Source organism: Centroberyx affinis, unplaced genomic scaffold (genome assembly GCF_046629955.1).
Source record: "Centroberyx affinis isolate AG114_WGS23_722 - 3 ecotype Tasmania unplaced genomic scaffold, CSIRO-AGI_Caff_v1 ptg001394l_1, whole genome shotgun sequence".
NCBI classification, from domain to species: Eukaryota; Metazoa; Chordata; class Actinopteri; order Beryciformes; family Berycidae; genus Centroberyx; species Centroberyx affinis.
In genome coordinates, this window is record NW_027279876.1 from 82,456 (window position 1) to 106,388 (window position 23,933).

The 23,933-nt window shown below is 42.6% G+C and overlaps 1 protein-coding gene across 3 annotated transcripts in view; it reads left to right on the forward strand.

Annotated features, from left to right (window-relative positions):
• LOC139649714 (mannosyl-oligosaccharide 1,2-alpha-mannosidase IC) overlaps positions 1–23,933 on the forward strand; it is a 92,145-nt gene that overhangs the window by 62,646 nt on the left and 5,566 nt on the right. Inside the window, exons 4-8 of one of the 3 annotated variants that reach the window (XM_071526197.1) lie at positions 10,357–10,451; positions 15,025–15,148; positions 15,421–15,514; positions 17,688–17,803; positions 20,619–20,838. In XM_071526197.1, the coding sequence (XP_071382298.1) occupies positions 10,357–10,451; positions 15,025–15,148; positions 15,421–15,514; positions 17,688–17,803; positions 20,619–20,838 (649 nt within the window). Of the gene's footprint in view, positions 1–10,356; positions 10,452–15,020; positions 15,149–15,420; positions 15,515–17,687; positions 17,804–20,618; positions 20,839–23,933 lie in introns of all 3 variants that reach the window. The other 2 variants (XM_071526198.1, XM_071526195.1) reach the window with 2 other exon arrangements.

The window sequence follows — 23,933 nt, forward strand, 5'->3', positions numbered from 1 at the left end:
ATTCTCTCTCTCTTTCTCTCTCTGCCTCTTTCTTTCTCTCTCTCTCTCCCTCTCTCTCTGCATTCCCAGATGAGCTCTACAACACTGTAACTCCTTTGTTAAGACTCCCACGCTCTAGGATTTAGTAATACTTGAGAATGATACGGCACTGACAAAGCTATGTATTACCATCTGAAATTGTTTTTATTGAGTTAATACCTTTACCTCTTTATCATATCCCCTTGGTGTAAACAAGCAGAATCCACTATTGACCGTGTAAGGTGGAATCAAAGAGGATTTTTTTTTTTTATACGACGTTATAACTTGCTGATGAAATGTCTGTCATTATAGCGAGTGTGGTGGGGCTGCTCACTCTCTCTCCCCTTTGAAGAACTTGTGAAATTGAGTTTCTGGAGTGTTTTACTCTTTTCAATTTTCAGGCAAAGGCAGTGAAATTTTGTGGTTCTGAATGGTGGTTATCTGTACTATGCAGCCCGCGCACTGTGTTAAGCTGAATTGCCTTTCTCCATAAGCTCCATGGAGACTTGGTGATTATGTGGGCTTTTTTTTTTTTTAAGAGGATAGATTACATACAGTTTTTGTCACTCGGGGCACCAACTTTACTCCAAAGACATTGCACTTGAGAGGCATGGAGGAGTAGATGACGGAGAACGCTGCGTGACAGCATGTTCCTGGGTTCCTAAGTGCACTCTACTTACATTACTGTGCCCCTCGTCACCTTCCTTTTTGTTGTCAGCCACTGAGGAAACAATAACCCTAGCCAATAAATGATTCAGGCTGTAAAGATTCAGAATGCACACAGCCAGGCTTCTTTAATTACAATGGAGACGTACACATTCATTAGAAGAATCATCTCTCTCGCTTTCTTTCCCTTTCCCTCTCGCACACAAACGCACACACATATAAACAAACATACACACACATACAGACATGGACACTGCACACACACATACACACACACACACAGACACACATGCATGGCATCAGTGTAGCCATATCCTCGCCTGAGTCGAGCCTTTGATGAGGCAGGAAATGCTTTGAAGCCCGGCTCTGCCATCAGGAACTTTTAAAGAAGACCTACTTCTCTCTTTCTCTCTCTCTCTGTCTCTCTCTCTCTCTCTCTCGCTCCACAAGCCACTAGCACACAGTCAACTGATCCGCAGCAACGCACTAGGCCAAGAAGATAACCCAAATCTGATCTTCCTCGTCTTGCCTTGCCTCCTCTCGCCTCAGTCAAAGCCTCAGACACACACACCGCCCCCCTATTCTCCCTGTCTCTGTCTGTCTGTCTGTCTGTCTGTTTCTCTCCCACAGAGAGGCCATGACTGCTTTGTCTCCAACCTTTATCCTCACCCCCTCACCTCATTCAGCTCGTTCCAATCTCATTACCAGTCTCATGCAATCCACTGGCTCTCTCTGTTCTCTCTTTTTTCTCCCAGGCCATGTTCCCCTCTCCTTTTTGAGAATGAACAACAGGTTGTTTTGTGGGGGTATTTATTGCCCAGTCTTCAGAAGTATCTTGGAGGAGGAGGCATGGACTCGCACTGAAGGACTATTTCCTACAGTATGGAGCAGAACATGAATAGTTGTGTCACAGCTGGAATTCAAGGACATTCCATTTCTATACGCATTTGTCGGTACCATAGCAACCAGTGTCCTCATGAATGGCGGTGAATTTGTGTTGTCTCACTGATCTTTTTATATTCTGTTGCTGATTGCAAGCTGCTGACAGGATTAAAAAGTATGAAAGTGTAAAAACTTGAATCCGTCGCCCACACAGTCTTACAGTGACAGACAGTCTTTCTCCTTCAGACTTCTAACAAGACCTCTCGCATTTCCTGGAGTTTCTCTGGGAGTATTGTCTGGCGGTGCCCACCTAGGGAGACACCTGTTAGCTCCTCTGTCTGGCTGAGTGGGCCAAGAGGTGCCTCCTGTCCTCCTACACCAGACCTGGGAGACTCTGTCATACCCTAATGAGAAGTGGACCTGACATCTTCTCCAACCGCCGCTGCTCTGTGCATCCCATGAGCCCCCACTCCTCCCTGCTCTTGTTCTCCAGTAACGATGGCAGGGAGGGCTGGGCACCGGGCAGACTGGAGGTTGAATTATTGATGGGTCAGTGGGTCTGTCTGGTCTGTCGGCGCGGGGGAAGGCTGACCACGCATGACGTCCGTCGTTGCGTAAAGAGGTGAAGAGTGTTGCTATGTGACAGGGAGGGTCTTTTATTTCTCCCATGTGGAGCATTGGAAGTGTCAGCCAGGCGCAGGGGCAGCTGATGAGGGCCAGTGGGCCAGCATCATGAGCTCTTAAGGTGTGAAGACAATGGCACATAGGTGCTAAAATGTGATTTGGTTTGACAGTTAGCTCAGAGAAGAGTGCCACACTTCTTAACAGGTTTCTAGATAAAAAGTTTCCATGTTCTTCTTACAGGTGTAAAATGGGTGGGATTAACTTTTCCCTCTCTGTTTCCCCCTCTTTCATTTCATGCACACATGGTCTTCCATTAACATTGCATATAACAATCAGCTGTAGATGAACAAAAACAGCCGTTTATGATTTCCCAAACAAATACTGAAGCATACAGTGCCACTCGGTGGCTGAGCAAAACCCTGTTCTCTGAAAAGGGGATATTGAGGCTGAAAAAAATTCCAATAATGACTGATCATCTGTACAAGCGTCAATCAACCGTATCTTCACAAACCATCCGTAATCCCCTGGAATAGGAAGTATTTTTTTTCTTTCATTGGCATTCACACACACACAGGACCAATATAATGGTGTGCTTCCCTAGCCATAGTAATTAGGCTTTGGGGAACATTAAGAGCTGAAGCACCAGACGGAGAGCCTGTGTATGCAGAGTAATTGCATCATGGAATGGGGTGAAATAACAACAACCATGAAAGCTGTATTATACCAGCAGTCAGCAAACTGTGAAATCATTTGTATTACCCCTGTTTTGTGGGTCAAAGGGAGGAGTAGAAAGAGGGTGGGCGGTTCATGTACTTGAGAGAATAACATTTAAGCTGATGAACATTGCTCACCATCATAGTTCTAATGTGGACTAATTTAGAGAGGCTTCTTTTCAGGAGGGGCTTGATTGAGCAGGCGCCACTTGTTTGTTTTCCAATTTGGGCTTTGGTGGGTACTTCCATTTTACCGCTGCGTTTGTTTTCTGAGAAGTCCTCATGTCTAATTTATTTGATCTCCTCTTGCATGCTCTCGCCTACTCACTCTCAGGCGATGCCATGCTGCATAAATTATGCACAGCGCTTTTCGTTTCCGACGCCATGGTGAGCGGGAGATGTGGGACTCCACGCTGCAAGTTCAAGACTGTTCAAGACATCCATGTCACCATGCCAGCTGTGCCGACTGAAACGCTGAAACGTGTTGTATTCCAGGCACAAAGTTAAAGCTCTTTGGCACTGTGCATAGAATAGAATAGAATAGCTTGGTTTTCTTACTTTATATTCTCTTTGTGTGCTTATATTCTATTTGTCTTTTTCCCCTGCTGAATCCTATTACTTTTGCTGCTGCAACAATCTTGGAATCTGCTGCAATAATCTTATCTAATATAGTGAGTGATGCTGCTCTACCCCACCACAGGTTATATGGCTCTTACAATGCAGATGCCAGGTGCACAAGTCAGTAAATACCAGATGTCGATCTGTACAGGATTGTGTAGGAAGATCACACACTCGACTATTATCTTTTGCTAAGGTGCTAGAGGTCAAAAAACATCAAAGTGGAAAGGCAAAACGTATGCACACTTAGGTCCATGTGAGTTTCTTTATTAAACCAAGCTTTCGGTCAAGTAGACCTTCTCAGGGCATACAATACACAATCAATAGTATGCAGAACACCTGTGCTGCACCATTCTTATTCTTATTCTTGATCTGAATGGGATTAAAATGACCCCAGAGTTAACTAAAAATACAGTAGACAGACAGAATTTTACTTGGGTTGTCGGAGAAAATCACTGATATGTTTGTTCTGGATGGGATAAAATCCTCGAGGTCCTGAGGTAAAAATTACCAATAATCACTCTTCTCTTGTAATACTAAATCCATCTGGAGAGGGCTTAAGATATACTTTTGAGTGCTAGTTCCACAACTACTTTGCTTCACAGTCAGTTGGCACCAGTAGCTTGTGAAATGAAGAATGAAATCAATGTGCAAGAAAGGGTCTTCTCCTGTCAGCGTTCTCAGACGTAGCTGAAAGGGTAGAAATATTGGAAAAGACAGTTGGAGCCAAGACTGGTGATACTCTTTCCAGTCGGTTTTGACTGCATGTAGTGTCTGCCATACAGGTAACTTTCCCCTTGGATAATCCTGTATTTACCAGCCCCCCTGCCAGGCCCATGGAGATACAGGGGAAAGAATAAGATCCTAATAATGATCTAAGCCACTGGGAGGGAAGCTAAACAAACCAGCGGCAGCCGCTGCTTATAAAAGATCGACTGTTTGTTCCAGTCAATTCGCACTGAGCAAATGAGCTTCTTATCATGGCCACAGCAGAATTAAAACTCAAATATCTCTCAGTCAGCAGTAGCTCACTCTTTGAACCGTGTTTTAACATGTGTGTGTGTGTGTGTGAGAGTGTGAATAATAGAGAAAGCCCGCACCATAGAACTATTCTTTTGTATAAATAATCATACACAGACAAATCACACGCAGAAACACACACACGCACAGACCAGACTGCAAACACACACACCCACAGGCTTACACTTAGTCACGTAAGATGCAACTGATACGTTTTCTGACCTTTTACCTTAGCTAGTTTCATTATGGAGCTGCAGCACTTTGATGTAAGCTTGTGCATCTGTTACTGTATTTACTGCCCTCTTACCTTTTGTTCACACCAGAAGTGTAACAGACACACAGTGGGATTTACATGCAGCTGGGAGGCGGGCTACGCTACGCAGCCGCTAATGCGTCCGTTCCGCTTCTGGCATAAACAGAGCCTTATATGATTCAATATGATGTATGATGAAAGCCGAGCAGAGCTGTATGATTTGATTCAATGCAATTTTAAACTGTCTTTCCTCAGTTGAACATTATTACCAATCATCCATCATATTTTGAGCCACTGCCGAAGTCACTTGATTTGTGTCTGAATATGATCGAAATTTAACTACATTTCAGCAATGCAGCATTCAAATGAATACGGTGCAGCTTATACATCAGCGTGACCCTTTGCTTGTCAGGAGGGTAATGGCACATTAGGTGCTGCTGAATACCACAGAGCAGGAAGACAGGAAGATAACGTCTCTTCTGACCTTGGGAGCAAGGACAGGTGCCCTAGCATGACCACGTCAACACTAGGGAATGGACGAAATTTCTGCTTTCTACAGCTTTCTGCTGTAGTAATCACAAATGAGGCGTTTGCCCATCACAATTTCACAAGCTCTCCATCTAAATTATTTTATCTGCACTTTGTAATGACATTTTTACATTGTTGTGTACATTCTAGCAAGTCAATGCCATGCTCAGAAATGTGCTCAGAAACGTAATTTTGCAAATAAAGTTTATTTATTACATCGTGTCAAGGTTGTATCGAATCGTGAACCCCATATTGAATCGTATCGTGAGGTAAGCATATTGTCCCATAATCAACACACTTGCCTCTACCCACCTATCGCCTGCTCACCGTCTCGTTCCCTGGCCCGCCTACAGCCTTCTAGGGGTCTCTGAATGATGTGGCAGTATGGAGCCAGGGGTTGGATCCTTCCAGCTCAGGGTCGAGAGAGAAAACAACATATGGGGGCTTTGCTGTCAGCGCAGGGCTTACAGGCTCTTCAGCCTTTTAGCAGCTTTGTAGAGTCAGCTGCCCTCAAGAGTAAAAGCCTTCCTCCGATGTAGAGGACAAGGGAAAAAAGATGGTGAGAAAATTAGTGTGGGCTTTCATGTTGGTGGGAGATGGCAACAGTGGAAAGAGAGGGCAGTTTCTTGATCCGCGTTCACAAGCTGGCAAATAGGAATTATTCATTTGCGGTGGCGGTCATAAAATTGTGTTTTGTTTTTTTTCTCAGCCGAGCGTCATCAGAATGTTCTCAAAATGTCACCCGCTGAGGTTTGGATTTGATTGTTATATTTAGAAAGCAGGAACCTGAGGTGACTTCAAATAAACTTTTCTCTCAGAGGCAACTAGTTGCATGGAAATAACTACCTCGATGCTTGTATCAGGAGAACATTATGCATGCACTTTGCATATTGCACGCTCTCAGAAATGGAGGACAGAATCAATGAAATCACAAGGAGTCCTCTGAAGCCGAGATGAATTTGCCATCAAACAGCAAACATAATGTTTCCCACTACATTGTTGCTTACCACTCATTTCTCTCCTTTTCTTCTACATATCACATTTTCTGCTTGCTTCGTCTCCTACATTTCACTAACATGAGAAAGAAGAGGTAACAAGATGGCAGGTGTGAAGAGACAGGGCTTTGTTCTTGCGTTTGAGGTCTACATTTTCACTCTGAGTGAGTGACATCGCAAGCGAGAGAATGGTGCGGCTGACGAAGCTTTCTCGCTGGCTGCTAATGTGTTTTAGCAGCCAGCTATGTCGTTACAGTCATTTTATTGACGCATTACATAGCCATCATACCCGTTACCTGTCTCATCAGACTTGTGAATGTGTCCTCAATGCAATTAAGAGAGAGGAAAAATAGGCGAGAGCCCGCCTCACTGGGGAGGCTGTAAAGCTACGAATTCTGAGGGAATGTCAAATTAAAGCTTGGTATGGTCAGGTCACTTAGAGCTGTGATTTCCCTCCAGAGACAAGAGAGAAATGTGGATAGGAAAATCTGCAGAGGCGTGCTTTTCTTTGGTTTATACAGCAACGGCTGTTATTGTAGACATTCCAGTTTCACTCGGGGCTTTAATAGATAAACTCCGCAAGTTTTATGTTGGCGAAAATATCTTGAAACAATGTGGAATATTGTCATCTCTCTCCACTGGGCACTGACAGCGTTTGCTCTGGCAGAGATGACTGCATGCCCAATACGTGTCTTCAGTGGTTAAGAACTGATAGAAAAGCCATTTGCTCCTATCCGCCGTCCTACAGGGAATTCCAAGTGAAAGGGAAGAAAGCGAACTGTCTGCTGTCACAGCTGATCAATGCTGCTCCGTGGCGAGTTCCTCCGTTCTAGGAAGGAAGGAGGAAAGTGGCGAACATACGCGATCTCAGAATATGCTGATAGACGTGCAATCCGGGGTGGATGCAAACGCACAGAGCGTGTTTACGGCAGCACTCCGGTAATGAAGCTCACATGCTGTTGAGGACGCTTGCATCACGGCACAAGAGACCAGTGTGTCTGGGAAGATGGATTTATGAACAGGGCCTGTAATTTAGCTTGTGTGCTGCTGTATAGTAAATCATGGAACAGATGCCAGCCAAAGGGCTTTTGCTGTAATTAATCAAATAATTTATAAGCAACTAAACAAAAATAAATAGCTGCTAAATAATCAGTTTACCCCCCTCAAATGCTTGTCTGTTACGCACATTTGGAATTTGCATGTTGATTAAGTATGCAGTCTTGGTGTGTGTGTGTGTGTGCGTGCGTGTGTGTGTGTGTGTGTGTGTGTGTGTGTGGTGTGTGTTTGTATCTTTTGAACTTTCGTCATAGAAACATACTTTTGTAACAATATACAGAGAAAAATACACAGACAAATGCAGACTTTTACACACATGCAACAAACTGCGTGCACACACACACACACACACACACACACACACACACAGAACAGAGAGTGCGTTGCCTTTGAGCTATGTGTGTGTCTGCTTTGAATGCGTACGCCTGCGAGGTTCTGGTTTGCTTGAGCAGCGGTGGCGGTAGAAAGGGCCGATGAGGAGAGATGAGACCAGGCGGAGGGTCATTAGTGATCTCTTTGATAAAAGAGAAAGCTAGGGGACTGGAGAGGGAGCCTGACACACACACACACACACACACACACACACACACACACACACACACACATCAAGGCAGTTTCATTTCAGCCGCAGCTCTGACTATATAGATACAGCCAGAATTAATGAGTGACTGTGTGTAACGCTACCCTGGTCATATCCCAGTACAGGAGTGGGGGTTTCTGGGTAGCTTTTGATACAGTGTTGGGAGCTGTAGATAGACACACTGGGAAAAAAACATTGAAAAAAACAGTGCTTTTTCTTCTGAATATTACACTTGGGAAATCAATTGAATTGTGATGTATCTAGACACAGCTATCACAACGTAATCTCTTTTTCAAAATGTAAAACAGAAAATGAGGAGAAGGTAACAAAAAAAAGATGTTGATGTTTAGGATATGTACAGTTTGAATAATGAACAATTTTCTCCAACATGCTGCTTGATTTGTTGGCCAGGGATTCTGCATGACATGTAGAGCAACCAGCGTCTTCTGACAACACCGATGAGCCTTTGAAGAACGCCTTATTTAGGAGCCCGTCTGCAACACCTTTCCCTTTGATGAAAAATTGCAGGCTCTTGCAATTTGGAAATTGCAGTAGTCAATTCAAATTCAAATGTTTTCTCCGATTAATTATGCGGCCCCAGTTCTTGACAATGCCGAAGTCTGTGATGTAGTGCCTTTGTGAGGTTGTAAACATCCCCCAGGGGTCGTTTGAACAGAGATAACACGCATGAGTGTTTCATGCAAAGGCTCATGGGTAGGCTGCTGGCTGTAAAATTGCCACCTGAAGCACCTTAGTGTGTGGGCTTCTGAATAGTGTGCATGTAAATGTAACCTACTACTGTATATGTGTTTTTTGCTCGTGTTAAAGACCCCATGAATTAGCACGGAGAGTGTGATTTGCTTCTGTGTGCTGATGTATTTCCAAATGAAACAGAAAGTAAGGGCGGGAAGCGTCAGTGGGAGGGGCTTATTTGAATATTGAGGAAGTGGGCGCGGCAACGTCAAACCCGCTCAGATCAATGATGGACAGCAGTCTACACTCGGTTATGGAGGAATATTCTCCGCCTCCGTCGCCCGTCTGGGGAAAGAGTTTTAGGTGAAGCGCAGCCAAAAACACACCATCCCCTGTTGGATGATGAGTCAGCAACAGAAATGTGCTGTTTACTGGAAAGACACAGCCTGTTAATTTTGATATAAAATTTCTAGAAATCAACATTTTGACATTTTTTTGGCCTGTATTGTGTACAATAAGTCCAGCAACATCAGCAAAAGGTAAAAAAAAAAAAAAAGAAGTTATTTTTCATTTCTTTAAAACCTGCAGTTCAACACAAATAAAAAAGAAGAAGTCTTAAAGAAGTTTTCCTAAACTTTAGGAGGCCCCAATCCCATCCACATGCAGAGCAATGGGCACACCACTATAAATATCTTCTGACAGTAAATATACAGTAAAGACTACAGTTAGTGGTTCAGTGCAGAGTTATAGTTTTTTCACTTAGGCCAAAGGCAAAGACAACTCATACAGCAATAACAGTAATGGTGATAACAGTCCTAATGGTAGAGGCCAGTGGCGACTATCCATTTGACTTGTATTTACTTTCCCCATATTCTCTTGGTCGTCAAGTCTTTCTGCTGAGTCACTGCTCTCCACCACCGCCCCGCTCACACTCTCCCCCTCTCCCTTTCCGTCTGTGCTTTGTCTTTGTCTAGACCCTCTCTCCCCTCTGTGTACTCGGTGTCTGTCTCCTCTCAATCACTTTCCCTCCTCTCTCGTGTCTCCAAGGCTTTCTGTCTCTTATACGAATCTCCACTTTCTTTTCTTCTCGCCTCCGCTATCTCTGCCTGTTTTGTCTCTCCAGACGTCTCTTTCCCCTTTGTCTGGACTGCAATGTCTTACTCCGCTTGCTTAGTCTTTCTTCTTCCCGCTACAGTTTTTGTCAAGAGCTCTTCCCACTGGCTAATGCAGATTTGGCGACTGATAATCCGGTTTGTAGACGATGCATTACCCATCCCATCGGAGCGTCTGGCCAGTGGAGAAGGGGGGGGGGGATTTCGGTTTTAAATGAACTGCCATAGATTACATCAGTGAGATTGCTGTTAATCCAGACGGAGCACCGTTGTGCCCAGCCTTGTTAAATTTCGCATAATTAGCTTTAGAGGGAAAACCGAGGAAAAAGGTGTGCTGGCTTTGCACTTTGATTTCAATCTGTTGACTGTCAAGGTGATTTTCTAAGCATGGGTGGGCTGAGCAACAGCTTATGGAGTAATTATATTTGTATGAGTGAGTGCTGTGGAGTGTGCACAGTATGTACAGCGTGTGTACATACAGTAAATGGAGGAAAGAGAAAGGAAAAAATACATGCACACTTGTGTATTTGTACACATGCTGCGTGTTTGTCTGTTTACAGAGATTTATACATTCCTCCCCTGTCTTCTTGCTCTCTAGTTGTTCAAGAGGAGAGCGGTGGAGCTGGGAGAGAAGCTGCTGCCTGCCTTCAACACGCCGACAGGAATCCCCCGAGGAGTCATCAACCTGGGGAGGTGAGCCTCAGCACCAGCTTCACCTCTAACAGTCCTCCAACAATCCCTGATAAAACACAATATTATGTTATTAGGTTGGCCGGTATGAATCAGCGGCTATGCCAGCATTTGCAATATGTTAATCTAGGCAGTTTGTACTCCTCAGTTCCCCCAAACCTGATAAGGGTGAGTTGTTTAGGGTCTCATCCACATGTTTGAGCTCAGTTTTGAGGTGCAAGTTGTCAACAAATTGGAAATATGCTAAAATTCAGCCATCCTCTAAGCTCACGTCACAGTTAGTGGATATGGGTAGACAGGACATCTCCAAGTGTATTCATCCATTACCTCTACACTATGGCAGGCACTTTACTACACTTTTGTCATTTATTCCCTAAAATGCACGAGTCACAAAAATGAGCAACTGTTGCTTATTTTTTACTAGTCACTATTTGGCCAGTTACTAGTCACTCATTTCTAGTTGTCTAATAATAGATACTAGTTTTAATTAAATAGGTACTATTGACTTATTTTTTTAGTCACTTGTACTAGTACTACTTTTAGTTACTAGTGACTAATTATATTTTTTAAATTAAGCAGTTTTTTAGAGCTATACATTTTAGATATCAACTTTTCATTACTCAGTTGTTATTTTAATTAGTACCAGTCTCTAATCCAATTCTACTAGCTGCTATGCATTAGTTACTAGTAACTATTTGTTAATTCATTAATTATTAATATGTTGATATCTAAATGAGAATTGTTAAAACAGGTATCAGTCAGTTAAAACTACAAAACAGCCTGTTTAAGTGAAGATTCACTACCATCTACAGAACCAGACAGAAGAGAGAAGAGTTCATCCAAATCTATGATTTAATAACAATGTTCAGCTCCATGTGAATTGGAAAAAGTGACATTGACAGTGCCCAGGATAACTTTCCATGGATGAAGGTGGATTTTCTGGGGCAGAACATTGAAATATAAAACTGTTTTTAGATGTAGAAGTTCAAATAAATGAATCCACAAAGTGAGTCTCCTGTCAATAGAGCAGCTCCATTGGGAAGAGAGTTACTCAAGTTCATAAACACTTGTGGGACATTCCCAGACGATATACAACATGTGAATGTGAGTTGTATTCACTTTTAATCTGTTCCAAGCCATTGCCTTTCCAATCTAAAATCTTTATTTACGCAATCCAGTTTTGTTAACGCCAGGGTCACGCTACCTGACTTTAAGCCTGATTTTAACTGCAATTTGGCCATCACAAATGGATTTCAAGTTCTCTGTGTGTTTAGCAGATTTGGGCACAGATAGTCTTTTTAGTGTGAGTGGGGCTAACGACTCAGCCTCTTGTCTCCCGATCCAACAATCTGACAGCGAGACTGGAAATAACTGATGAGAGTTGAGCTCACAGAAAAAAACGCCTGTCAAATTGATGAATGGTGATAATAACAGTATGGTGTAGGCTACTGTGACAGTTAAATTATCGCCACTAGCCTACATACCCGTAGCCTGCTTTGCCCTCTATTGTGCCTTGTCGACATAGATATGTGAACACCAGGATACAAAGACTACAGAATAATTCATTGTGTTTGAGTTTGATGCTAAGCAATCAGCTTTGGCAGAAGTTTCCTGTGATCAGATCTTCATTCCATACTCGTACAGCGATCTTTGAATATTGGAACTAGTTTAGCCAGATATTGGCTGTCAATCTCCTTTTGTTTGTTTTCCACTGTCTCATGATAAGGGAATTGTTTTGGAAGAGTTTCCCGATCTGGATCCAGTCATTTAATCTGTGAAACGTACTGCCTGCCTTATCACCTGCCTTAGAAGATATGCATGTTGTATGTGAGTGGTTAAGTCCCCCTCCTCTGGAACCACATGTTGTGTTGCCTCCTATATCTCCCTCACTACTGACTAAATAATACATTTAAAAGTTGACTGGACCACCCATTCTCCTTTATAAAAAAAAAAGACGTTGTTATTCTGTTTTTAGAACCTGTTAGGATTTCAGTAAAGTTGTGTGGCCGGCATAAACAATAATCTTCTTCTTCTTCTTCTTCATCTTATCTTCTCAGAAGATACTGCCTGGCACCACTGCCATCCACCTGCTACCAATTAACCCACCAGGCTAGCTGGACAGCTGCTGGCAAATTTAATTACCCTATTCTACAGTTAATTCCTGCTAGATCACTAACATGGGCCTGGAGTACAGATGGGTAGGGAGGAACCAGGTTCCCTGTAGTGTGGTAATGTGGGGTGTATGCAATGACATGCGCATTTAGACACACAAACAGGCAGACACACATACACACATGCACACTTGAGAGAAGAACATATGTGAAGCGTAACAAAACATAAGCAAGCATGCAGTACACACATGGGAGTTCAGTATATGGCAGATCTAATGCACAGCCTGTGGCTCCGACATGAAAGTGTGTGGGAAGTTCTTTGTTATGAATGTTACCTGATCACATGGTGCTTCTGTAGCCAAGTGAGGCCTTTAAAGAATGCTGCGGGTGGTCCTGACAGCACTCAGCACCTAAGCAAAATCTGCACAAAATTTTTGAGAAAGTAGCACAATTTTAATGACATTTGTCTGTGCTCAGTCAACACTAAAGACTAAAATGATTTTAGCTGTTTCCTCAAAATGCACAACGCACCAATTTCCCTCAACGCATTATGCGTGACAAGTAATATTGATTTTTGCCGTTTCTCTTTTTGGTGGCACACTCATCATTTTCCACACGCTATTAAATTGGATCTGATAGATGTGGAAGGGGGGGGGGCGGATGGAAAGATGAAAAGATTAATGGATGAGTTGCCAGTGTTGTTGCTTACCAAACAGCAGTGATGCTGATGCTGCGCCCATCCCCACCTCTCCCCCAAACACACACACACACACTCACACACACACACACGCACACACACACACACACACACACACCACCCCCCGCCCCACACCTCTGCTTTGATTCTTGGATTGATTCTTCTCAAAGGAGGAATCAGATGTGACTCGAGCCTGAGCCACTAATGATGTAGCCCCGAAACTTTTAATGGATGCATTCATCAGAGTGGCAAACTCTTTGATTCCCCTCTGCCCTCGCACCCCAACCTCCTCCCACCTTTCTCTCTCCCCCTCTCCCCCTCTTCTTACAAATTCAGTTCAATTCATTACCCGGTGTCTAACTTTCCCCAGCGTCTATTAGAGAATATGTAAAGTAATACATTCTGCCTCAACGAATCATAGGCTAGCCGTAGTGCATTAGCTCTGGAACCACACATTTACTGTGAATTTGGATTTGCAGAGAGTGCTATTATCCATACTGAATTGAGGAAATAAAACAGAAGTGGGTAATGTTTTGCTGACCTTAGACGACTCCAGATAACTGTTTAAAGCCACAACTCACAATAGTTGAATGTTCAAATAGATCAATATGCTTTAGCCAGGTGTACTTACGTCTTTTAAAGATCTCTGGAGATGCAGATGGTTATTGATTGCCATTTGAAAAGGAAGCAAGCCTCTCACTCAAGTCTGCCGCCAATGTTATGATGCATTAAGTAGCGTCTGGGTATGGAAGGCCAAGAGGTCCATCAGGCAAAGTTACTTCCTATGACTTTGCTCAGCCGCAGCATGCACTGTTGAGAGTGTGATGAACAATGTAATATCTGTGAGAATTGCCTCTAAAAGAGGCTGTGGATCAAGTGAAAGAGCCATTGCACTGGGAGGCTGGAGTGTACAAGTCATACAGTAGTACCTTATGAAGTTGGAATTGCCTGTAAAACTTTTCACCTCAACCTCACTAGAACTTTACATTGCAACAGAATGTACTTGAGAAAGTCTGGCCACTGGCACTTTTATTTTCTTATTTGCTTTATTATTAGGAATTTTAAAGCACTTTAGCCGCCATATTGCACACAGTGTGATAAGGAATTTGTTTCTTTGCATATCCCCATGAGACACATACATGTACACATTTTACATGTCTGTCTGCAGCTACAGAACAGACAAATCATGTATATTTTGCTGCTTTGGTGTTGGCTTTCATCACGTTGCATCATTTTGTTGACTGTTCTCTGAGTGCCGTTTTTGAGACATTTATTCCAGTCGTCTTTCCATTAAAAGTTGTAGAGAGCTGAGAAGCCTGAATGGCTGTAATCAACATTTTTGTCCATTTTGCACTTTCCAGCGGGAATTATTTTTCATGAAGCTAAATCACATATGTAGGGAAATAGGGAAGCACAGAAATGCATTTGGCTATTGATAGCTGATGACGGCAAAAAATTCAGCCAATTTCCGACTTTTCTCAGCTGACAAGCTTGGCGAGTTTCCCTATAGGAAATGAATGTACTTCCAGTGAGTTGTTGATCACAGTGTGGAAACAGGATTTAAGTCACTTAGCTAGATGTAGGGATCAAACCTGTTGCCTTCCAGTTATGAGACTCGGGTCTCTAAATACCAGCCCACTCTACCACCTTCATGATTTACTTATGGTGAGCCACGTAGGCCTATTAAAGAGATTGGACTTGAACATGTGTGTGTATGTGTGTGTGTTAGCCGTGGTACTTACTTGCCTTGGTGTGGTCTCTGTTGCAGTGGCACCAGTTGGAGCTGGGGCTGGGCCTCAGCCGGGAGCAGCATCCTGGCTGAGTTTGGGACCCTGCACCTCGAATTTGTCCACCTGACGGAGCTCTCCGGCAATCCCATCTATACAGAGAAGGTTCGCCACATGGACTACATTTCCCATATTGCTTTGCAGGATAGTCTCCCTTCATAGTGTGTTCTGGATATTGCAAATTTGAACTACACTACCATTTTACTGAAGTTTAAGAATGTGTGGGATCTACTTATCATCACCCTTCACTGCATCATAACTTTTTAGCACCATTTCCCTGCAATATGCTTTTCAGCCTTGAGGAGATGATACAATAGACGTTTGATTCAGAATGCAGTAGCCTGATTATTCTCTTTTGTACTCTGGTGCCTCTGCAGGTGATGAACATCAGGAAAGTGCTGAACAAGATTGAAAAGCCCCATGGTCTGTACCCCAACTTCCTCAGTCCAGTCAGTGGCAACTGGGTCCAACGTAAGTACTGTGTTAGCCATGTAGGGCATACTTTATCTTACTTTATATTCTAGTTACAGTCTGTTTACTTCTTTCCAGATTATTATCTATTATTGGCTCTATTTTTGTGAATCAGTGGAGTGCAGTCAAAGGAGCACCTTGTGAGCGCACAGGGTGTGGAGACTGATTTTTGGTAATTTAGGGGCCTGAGGCGCAGCACAATTGCAGCCCAGTTGGACACAGGGTTGGATTAGGAAGAATGCATTATCAGTGTGGTAGGCCATGATCAATCAAATCAACTATTTTCTTTCCCTTTAAAAGCAGTGTGCTCTGCACCACCCATGATGTAGAGAACAGTCCGAAGTGGATGTACCATAAAATCTAGGAAATGGTTGCCCAATGCAAGAAATGGTTCAGTGATATTCGGTGAAGAGCCAAACAGAAGTTGGCGGCAAACCGCAAGACTATATATCAATATGGATACATTTTGGGTATACAAGAAAGATGTTGAAGAGTTTGAGTTTTAGATAGAGAATCTTGCTAACTCATTACTCAATAATTGTACGATATGAGTTATGCTTAGCTGTCACATACTGTCAGTCCTCAGACAATACATTTTAGTAAAAAAAATTGTTTTACAGTAAAAAAAAATTGGATCCAATAACAAATAAAAAACACAACAGTGTTAGGGCAGCAGTGTGGCAACACTTCGTGCCATATTGTAATTACGGATGGGGCCGTTAATGAAAGTCAAATTTATTTCTAAAGCACTTACTGTAAACAAAACAGTTTTATCTCAAAGTACTTTTCAGAGAAACAAAGGACATGAATACAGATAAAAACAAAGGACGCTCTCAAACCTCATTGGCATTCCTGCATTGTTAGAAACAAAAAGGTAAGGTTCACTCGTAAGCATGGTGACACATCCATCTGAGAGCTGTACTGGGAAAGTCAGCGAGGTCAGCTAGGTCAGCAAGGTAATATGGCACGTCATTTGATTTCCCTTCATGAGTCAAAATGACACGATCAGCCCATTTGCATCCAAGTGACATGCATCCATTTCACCTCTCCCATTTATGAACCTTTTCTGTGGCTTTTACGCCCGATGGCAGACCTTGAGACACCTCACATGTCAAACCCCTTTGAGCTTCTCATCTGTGTCATCCACCCATCCGTCTATTTCCTTTCATTTTTAATATCAGTTTCATAGCAATGGCTATATGACTCCCATTGCTCAGGGTTATTAAAATGATAATGAATTCAATTACTTCAGGAAATTGGATCTTTCCGATTCACCTGAAAGGGGGTGAAAAAAAATCCTGGTGTTGGAAAACGCTGGGCCTGAAAAGGTGCTAATCTGGATGATTATGTTGGCTAATTATTGTTGTGGGTGAATGTGTCGGGAGGCAGGTAAATAAAAACAGGATGAGAGAGGCAAATAAAGTGTCGGCTAAAACTGTATATATTTATCAGCACAAAGGGATAGCGAGCCTTGGCTTCATAGCTCCGTCGTCTGTCTCCGTCAAGGACGAGCGCAGCTTTCACCGTGATAACCTTGCGGGGGAGTGAGCAAAGGTGTGTGCAACGAGCACAGGTGGGTGGATGGGGACTCATCCATGCCTCCACTGCAATATCGTATCCAGCATTTTGAATTTGCATGTGGACTTAGAGTAAGCGGGTGGAAAATCAACAGCCACTTAACTTGTTTCGATTTCCACTCACAAGCTTTGAGAGTGTTGCATAATTTGAATTTTGGACAAACTTTCAAATAAACTGTTTTCAGGCCAGGCCTGAAAACAGGTCTCTGTGGAGAGAGAATTCACAATGCGATACATGCATTCACACAACTAATTATCCACAACACCTCCAAGAGTGGTGAACTGAAGATGTGTGAAAACTGAGAAGTAAAGTTGACACTGAGAATGTAAACTTTGTATGTTCAGGTTATTCTGCCACAACACACACAAGAGATAAACAACAACGCTGCCTCGTGAAGCTGAATTCCCTTTGACCTGTTGCTTATGGAACAGTGTGTTTGCACAACCTGATGTGGTTCCAGCCAGCCAGGAATTAGTGAGACATGGTGGCCTTTGAGACTGTGGAATAATATGTTTTGTTTTGTGCATGGGGGAAAAGGACCCATATGTGAAACTGCAGAATAATTCCACATCACCCCTCCCATTTCCCTCCTCAGATCACGTTTCCATTGGCGGCCTGGGGGATAGCTTCTACGAGTATCTGATCAAATCATATCTGATGTCAGACAAGACGGACGAGGACGCAAAGAAGATGTACTACAGTGCGCTGGAGGTATGGAAATCGTAATCTCATATTGCATACAGAGCCAGAATCGCTTTGGGGCCGGCTCAGTGGGAAAAAATAATTACAGTTATAATTATAACTGTACTTATGAGGTCATACCAACAAAGTAATATAGCAGGACAAAAGAGAAAAGAATGTCTCTCAAAATCAGTGCTTTTAATGTAATGATGTTTCTCTCTCTGCTGTAGAAATTTGGTTTAGCTCGGTCGAAGATGGGCATAGAAATTATGGCATTTGGTGGACGCTTTTTCCCAAAACACCTCACTATGAGTACATACATTTTTGACTGGGGGAGGCCCCAGTGGGAATGGGCACTGGGGGGAGAGGATTTTATCAAGCCGGAGAGGTTCCTGGTACCGCATAATGTTATTAGCACTGTGATTAGATGGCAACTGACTTGTGCATGTACTCATATAATGTAAATGTGAGCATGTCCACGCAAATCCCTTTTTACCACTCCATTACACCTGTGCGTGCACACACATACAGTATACACATACATAAAAATAAGATGTCCGTTTTCCCCTTGACTGGAATTTATCATGACACGGTGTAAAGCATATTCCCTCAGCTAATGATTAAAATACCACAGACAATAGCGTTAGACGGCCTGGTCGAGATTTCCTCCGTCTTCATCAAAGGGTCAAGCCAGAGGGAAACTACTAATTACAGACACTCCCTTTCCCCTGCCATTTGGTATTTAAGTGATAATGGCCAAGGACCCCCTATGGTGCCAGATTAACTTATACATGTTTGCACAGGGATCTCAGGTGTAGGCATTGTACAATTCATTAGCTTTGGTATTCAAATTAAAGTAGATTACTAATTAAAACACCGTGTTGAATGGGAGAACATTTTCCAATTATTCCACGCCATGATTACAGCAAACAACGGCTAATTAGGGGGGAAATTCATCAGTTTCAGTCCTCAAGGAACGTGTTCATGGAATATCACATTCATAAGCAATTCGTATTATATAGATTACTTGGAGGTTAAGTGTCTTGCTCAAGGGCACAGCTCCTGTTTCAGTTGCAAGCATGAAATCTAAGGTACAATCTTCTGTGAGAGGTGGGCTTAATTTCATCATTTTTTTTTTTTTTACGCTAGTCCTGAAAGAGCTGTTAAAAAGCACAAAAAATAAATGAATGAATGATTGGACATGAGATGCAAGAGGAGCTTTTTACTTTTAATCATCAGCATTTTCTGGGATGTTGCTGCTAAACCTCTATTCAAATGCAAAAATGAGCAAGCCAGACAGAATAAAGAAGAGGGAGATGAGAAAGGGAGAATGTATAAAAGAGAGAGAGAGAGAGAGAGAGAGAATGATGAGTCATTCAGAATTGATCTCGAGAGATGCCCCTCTCTACACTCGCTTTTAAAGGGAGAAATGGGTAAACACTCAAAACATAAAGCAAAACACTGAGGAGGAGGTAAAAGTGCACTAAAATCAATCAATATGCATATTTCTTTGAAGAAAAAAAAGTCTCCCGCTTTCCTTTTCTGCAGTCCTTCCATTTCTCTTTCTGATCATTTGTCTCCAAAGGATTTGTACTGGACTTTTCTTTCCCAGGATGTAGAATGGAATCTCAATTCAGCCCATAGCAGACCATGTGTTACACTATACATAGATAATTTCATTCATACATAAATGCAGACACATATAGCGAAGCAGCGATATTGGACTCGTTCCCTGTGTGCATGGAGATCGGCTACATACATACTTTTATAGAGCACATGGTGTAAAGACGCCCCTAGAAAACAGTGATAAATAACGGAGTTGGGGTTTGTGTTTTTCAACTTCTTTTTCTGTCTGTCTGAATGAATATATGCTCAAACTATAATTTATTCTTCCCTTATCACAGTCAGATCTCATGTGATTTGAAAAGTTACAGTGAGTGATTATTCTTACACTGCCATGATAGTTTAGAATATTTTAAATGGATTTAGTGCATGGTGAGCGACTGCAGTTTCACCAGGCTTTCAGTGGAAATTAGAGCACACAGTACACTGAACTTGAATAAAATTCAATTCTGTCACAGTTGGGTTCCTTAATTAACTGTTGACCTCAGCTGACTGGGTACAGCTTCAATAAGTCCTATATAAATAAAATCATTATTATTATTATTAAAGATGCTACTTGTAGCCTTTTAACATCAATAAATCATTACAACATTTATTTTGAGATAACAAACCATCGGCAGGAAGATTGGCAGCCTCTACACTGCATTTTACATCGTATGTTATTGGTTCAGATTTCCTGACAAATCTGCTGTATTGCTTTATGGCACAAAATAGTGCTTAAAAATACAGCTGTCTTATCACCCCAAATCGCAAAGTGGGGATACAACAGAGAAATTCTGGTGCTGAGTATAGACACTAATTGACAAATTAAAACTTGATGATGAAATACAAAACTCTCCTAAACAGCAGTGAGCGAGCGCTCCATCCAGAGAAAGCTTGACTCACCAATGTTGGATCTTGTGCCTCTCTCATCCTTTTGGTGCTGTGTGCAGTTTACTGGCATACATGATTTCTGGCTAGTCTATTAAAGTTCAAATTTAGGTACCTCCTGCTGCCATTCGGAGCTGCCAATGTGCAAAGTTGCCTAATGTCGCTGTAATTGTGGGAAACATTAGCACTAATAATACCACTGGTGTAAGATTGAGGCTACCAATCATCTCGACCATGGTCTCATTTGTTTATGGTAATTATACCAAGGCATCACAATTAATTTGACAATTAAAAATGCTATACATAGCACCTTTAAATATTTTTCACCGTGTGTGTGCCATGTCACCTGCAGGCGATTGAGGCCAACCTGGTGCAGAAGTCACCCGGTGGCCTCACCTACATGGCCGAGTGGAGGGGGGGGATCCTGGACCACAAGATGGGCCACCTGGCCTGCTTCTCTGGAGGCATGGTTGGCATCGGGGCTGACGATGGAGCGCCAGAGAAGAGGCAGCACTACCTGGACCTGGCTGCCGAGATCACACACACGTGCCACGAGAGCTACACTCGCTCAGGTGAGTGTGAGAGTCAGAGGAGCTGGAGGCAGATATTTAGCATGCACAGATTATTTACTGTGAAAGGCTGCACAATAATTAGTTTCAGCAGAATCGCAAGGGATCCGGTAGAGTATGAAGTATTTGATTGATTGTGCTTAGATAAAAGGCATTTCACAAGTAATCTTCCTTACTTCTCCTTACACTTTAGGACGCTATCAACCAAGAAAAGGCATTCATAATTCATTCCCATGTGCTGTTCATATTTTCCACTTTTCAGATCAAAACGATATTGCATTTTCATCTTGCTGCATGCTGGCCATTATAAAAAAGACAGTGAAATTTTATGGTTCATCACTGTTATACTAGACTGTGTCTGTCTCGTTAAGAGGGAATTTGATGGCGTACAAAGTAAGAAAATAGAGTCTGGGAGAGCTATATTGTAAATTAAAAAGGCCTCAGGCATTTTAATTTCACCCTGAATCAAGCGGAGAATGGTTCCTGGTGGCTACACCTCGACAGAGAGACGACAGGCCTAATGGGGAGCAGCAAAATCCGATGCGTCTCTGGTGTGGAATTAGAGTTCTCAATTATTCTCTAACATCTCACAGCTGTAGGCAGCAGCAGCAGACATGGGGGTGCTTGTGCCATTCCTCCCAGTTTGTTTGATATTGATAATCGCACTCTGTTGTAATTCAAATCGAACAGCGAGAAGGGGAGGGGCAGGGAGAGGAAATGGGACAGAAAGAGTGAGAAAGAGTAAACATTCTGGCAGAAACTTAGTTGAGACCACAGGCAAATTAGTTGCAGCCCCAACCTGAGGAGGAAGTAGATGAAAGAGTTTTGATACGGTTCTATTTGCGGACTGAGGATATACTCAGGAGAAAACTACAAGAAAGAGAGAGGGAGACGGAGAAAAGAGACAGCGGAACAGGGGAGACAGTTGCGAGTGACAAGACATGCCCACATTTTTGGGAAAACCCATGTTTGATCTCTTTTCCCCTCCCTGGCACCTGTCTCTGGCCCTGACAATAATCTTCCCAGCTAATTTCAAACACGTTTTTTTTTTTTTTCCCTCCGCCGTCAGGTAGACTGTACGGATTCATCTTCAAGTGTTTGTTCGTTCACCTTCGTTTCTCCAGTAAGCTAATGTGACTCAACACGTAACAGGTTCCTTGATACGCTTAGAAAATACTTTTGATCTGCCAGCCCGAAAGGCTTCTTGAGCTCTCTCTTTCATAGTCACCCACCAGGATTCTCTTCACTCATTAAAGGGACTGGATGGCGCTTAGCAGCTCTTGGATTAGCTGCCTGTGGAGGAGAGAGAGAGAGAGATTTGCTTTTGCATGTGCGTAGAGTGGCTGCTATTTAGCTGTGTCTTAAATACTGATACCATAAAGACTCTCCTTCTGCCGCTCCTCTGGATCACTGCCATCTTCACTGCAACAGGCTGATGCTCAGATGCGGATCACATGGGAAGCAGCAGGAATCGGAAGAGGTTATTGGTTGTGGTGTGAGACATAGTTTGTGTGTGTGTGTGTACATTGCTTCTGTATTGAAGGTGTATGGAGTTGATTTACAGAAGCTTGAATGAGATCGGCCAGATCTATAATAAACTCTTTCTCGGCCTGAAAAAAAAAAAATGCAAAAGTTATAAAATTTTATAAGTAAGTGCAGGTAGTGGAAGAGATATGATAGCGAGGACTGAAATGTCATCTCTCCCACCACCACTCTGGTTCCTCTGCTACCAGATTGATTCTTTGACTACTTGAAAAATAAAATATATATATATATAGCAAATCAAACTGAAATCTAAATTGGGATCCACTGGTCATGGCCACATCTCTCCACCAGACCTCAAATAGTGTCAAATAGTGTTCGCAAAATAGTTCTTGGTGCTCAGACAACCAGATTTGCCACAAGGGGGTTTGCCACATAGCACAATGCAATGAGAGCCAGAAGTTTTAACAACTTGAAAATGAATTTAGTGTACTTTTCCTTGACTGGTAACAACAGCATTTTGAATGCCCCGATGCAGTAAACAGCATCTATTCGGTGCCCCAAGGAGGTTAAAACAAACGCTGAGAATGATTTGCAAATTGTATTTGACCCTATTTGCCTGCCATCCACCTGATTAACTTGTGGAGGAATGGATTGTGTTGTCTGTGCCAAAGTTATATGTGATTCATTGTTCGAATTAGCGTTAGCATTCCAATCACAAGCATCAACAGGCCTGAGGGAGAATTACCTGGTTCACAACAGGTTGACGGGAAGCAGGAGACAGAATGTGGAAACAATCCAGAGGTAGCTAGATATCCCTTCTAAATCTGTTTAATCAATATAAACTTTATTAGAAGACATCAACTCACCTATCTCCCTGTCTACATACCTACCTACCTACAGTACATGCTTACCTACAGTGTCTACCTATCTACCTACCACACTTAATTGTATACTGGTTGACAGTGTCACCAGTGTGAGAGTGACTACTCAATACCAAGAAGTAACGCCGCTTGATTCTGTGTTTCCTTTAGGGGGGTAAAAATATCTTTCTATTTTTCTTGATTTGATTCTTTTAATGCAATGCATTTTGCTTGTTCTTTTATATTAATTTAATTTTTTTCACTTTGTCTTGATGCTTTTAATGTTTTATGTAACCTTGTGGTACCTACCTACCTACCTCCTTTCTACTTACCTACCTCCCTCCTACCTACCTACCTACCTACCTACCTTCTACGTACCTACCTCCTTCCTACCTACCTACCTTACCTACCTACCTTACCTACCTCCCTATCTTCTACATATCCATGTATCCACCCACCTTCCTCTCTAGGGGATGGTCTTCTATTTTCTTCTCATTTTCCTCCCGGTCATTACCCGCATATACAGAGACATGTGTATATATGTTGATACATGTGTAACAATGAATTGTTTATTACCTTCATTTTTCTCTCTGTTTTGCTCACACTCACCCATGCTCTCTCTTTCTCTCTCACACACACACACACACACATGCACACTATAATGAGCCAGCTGACCCGTGGGCCCTGCTGTCTCTGACAGTTACTTTTTTATTTCAAGATGATTCTCCGGCCCAGCCGGATACAGCCACTCAC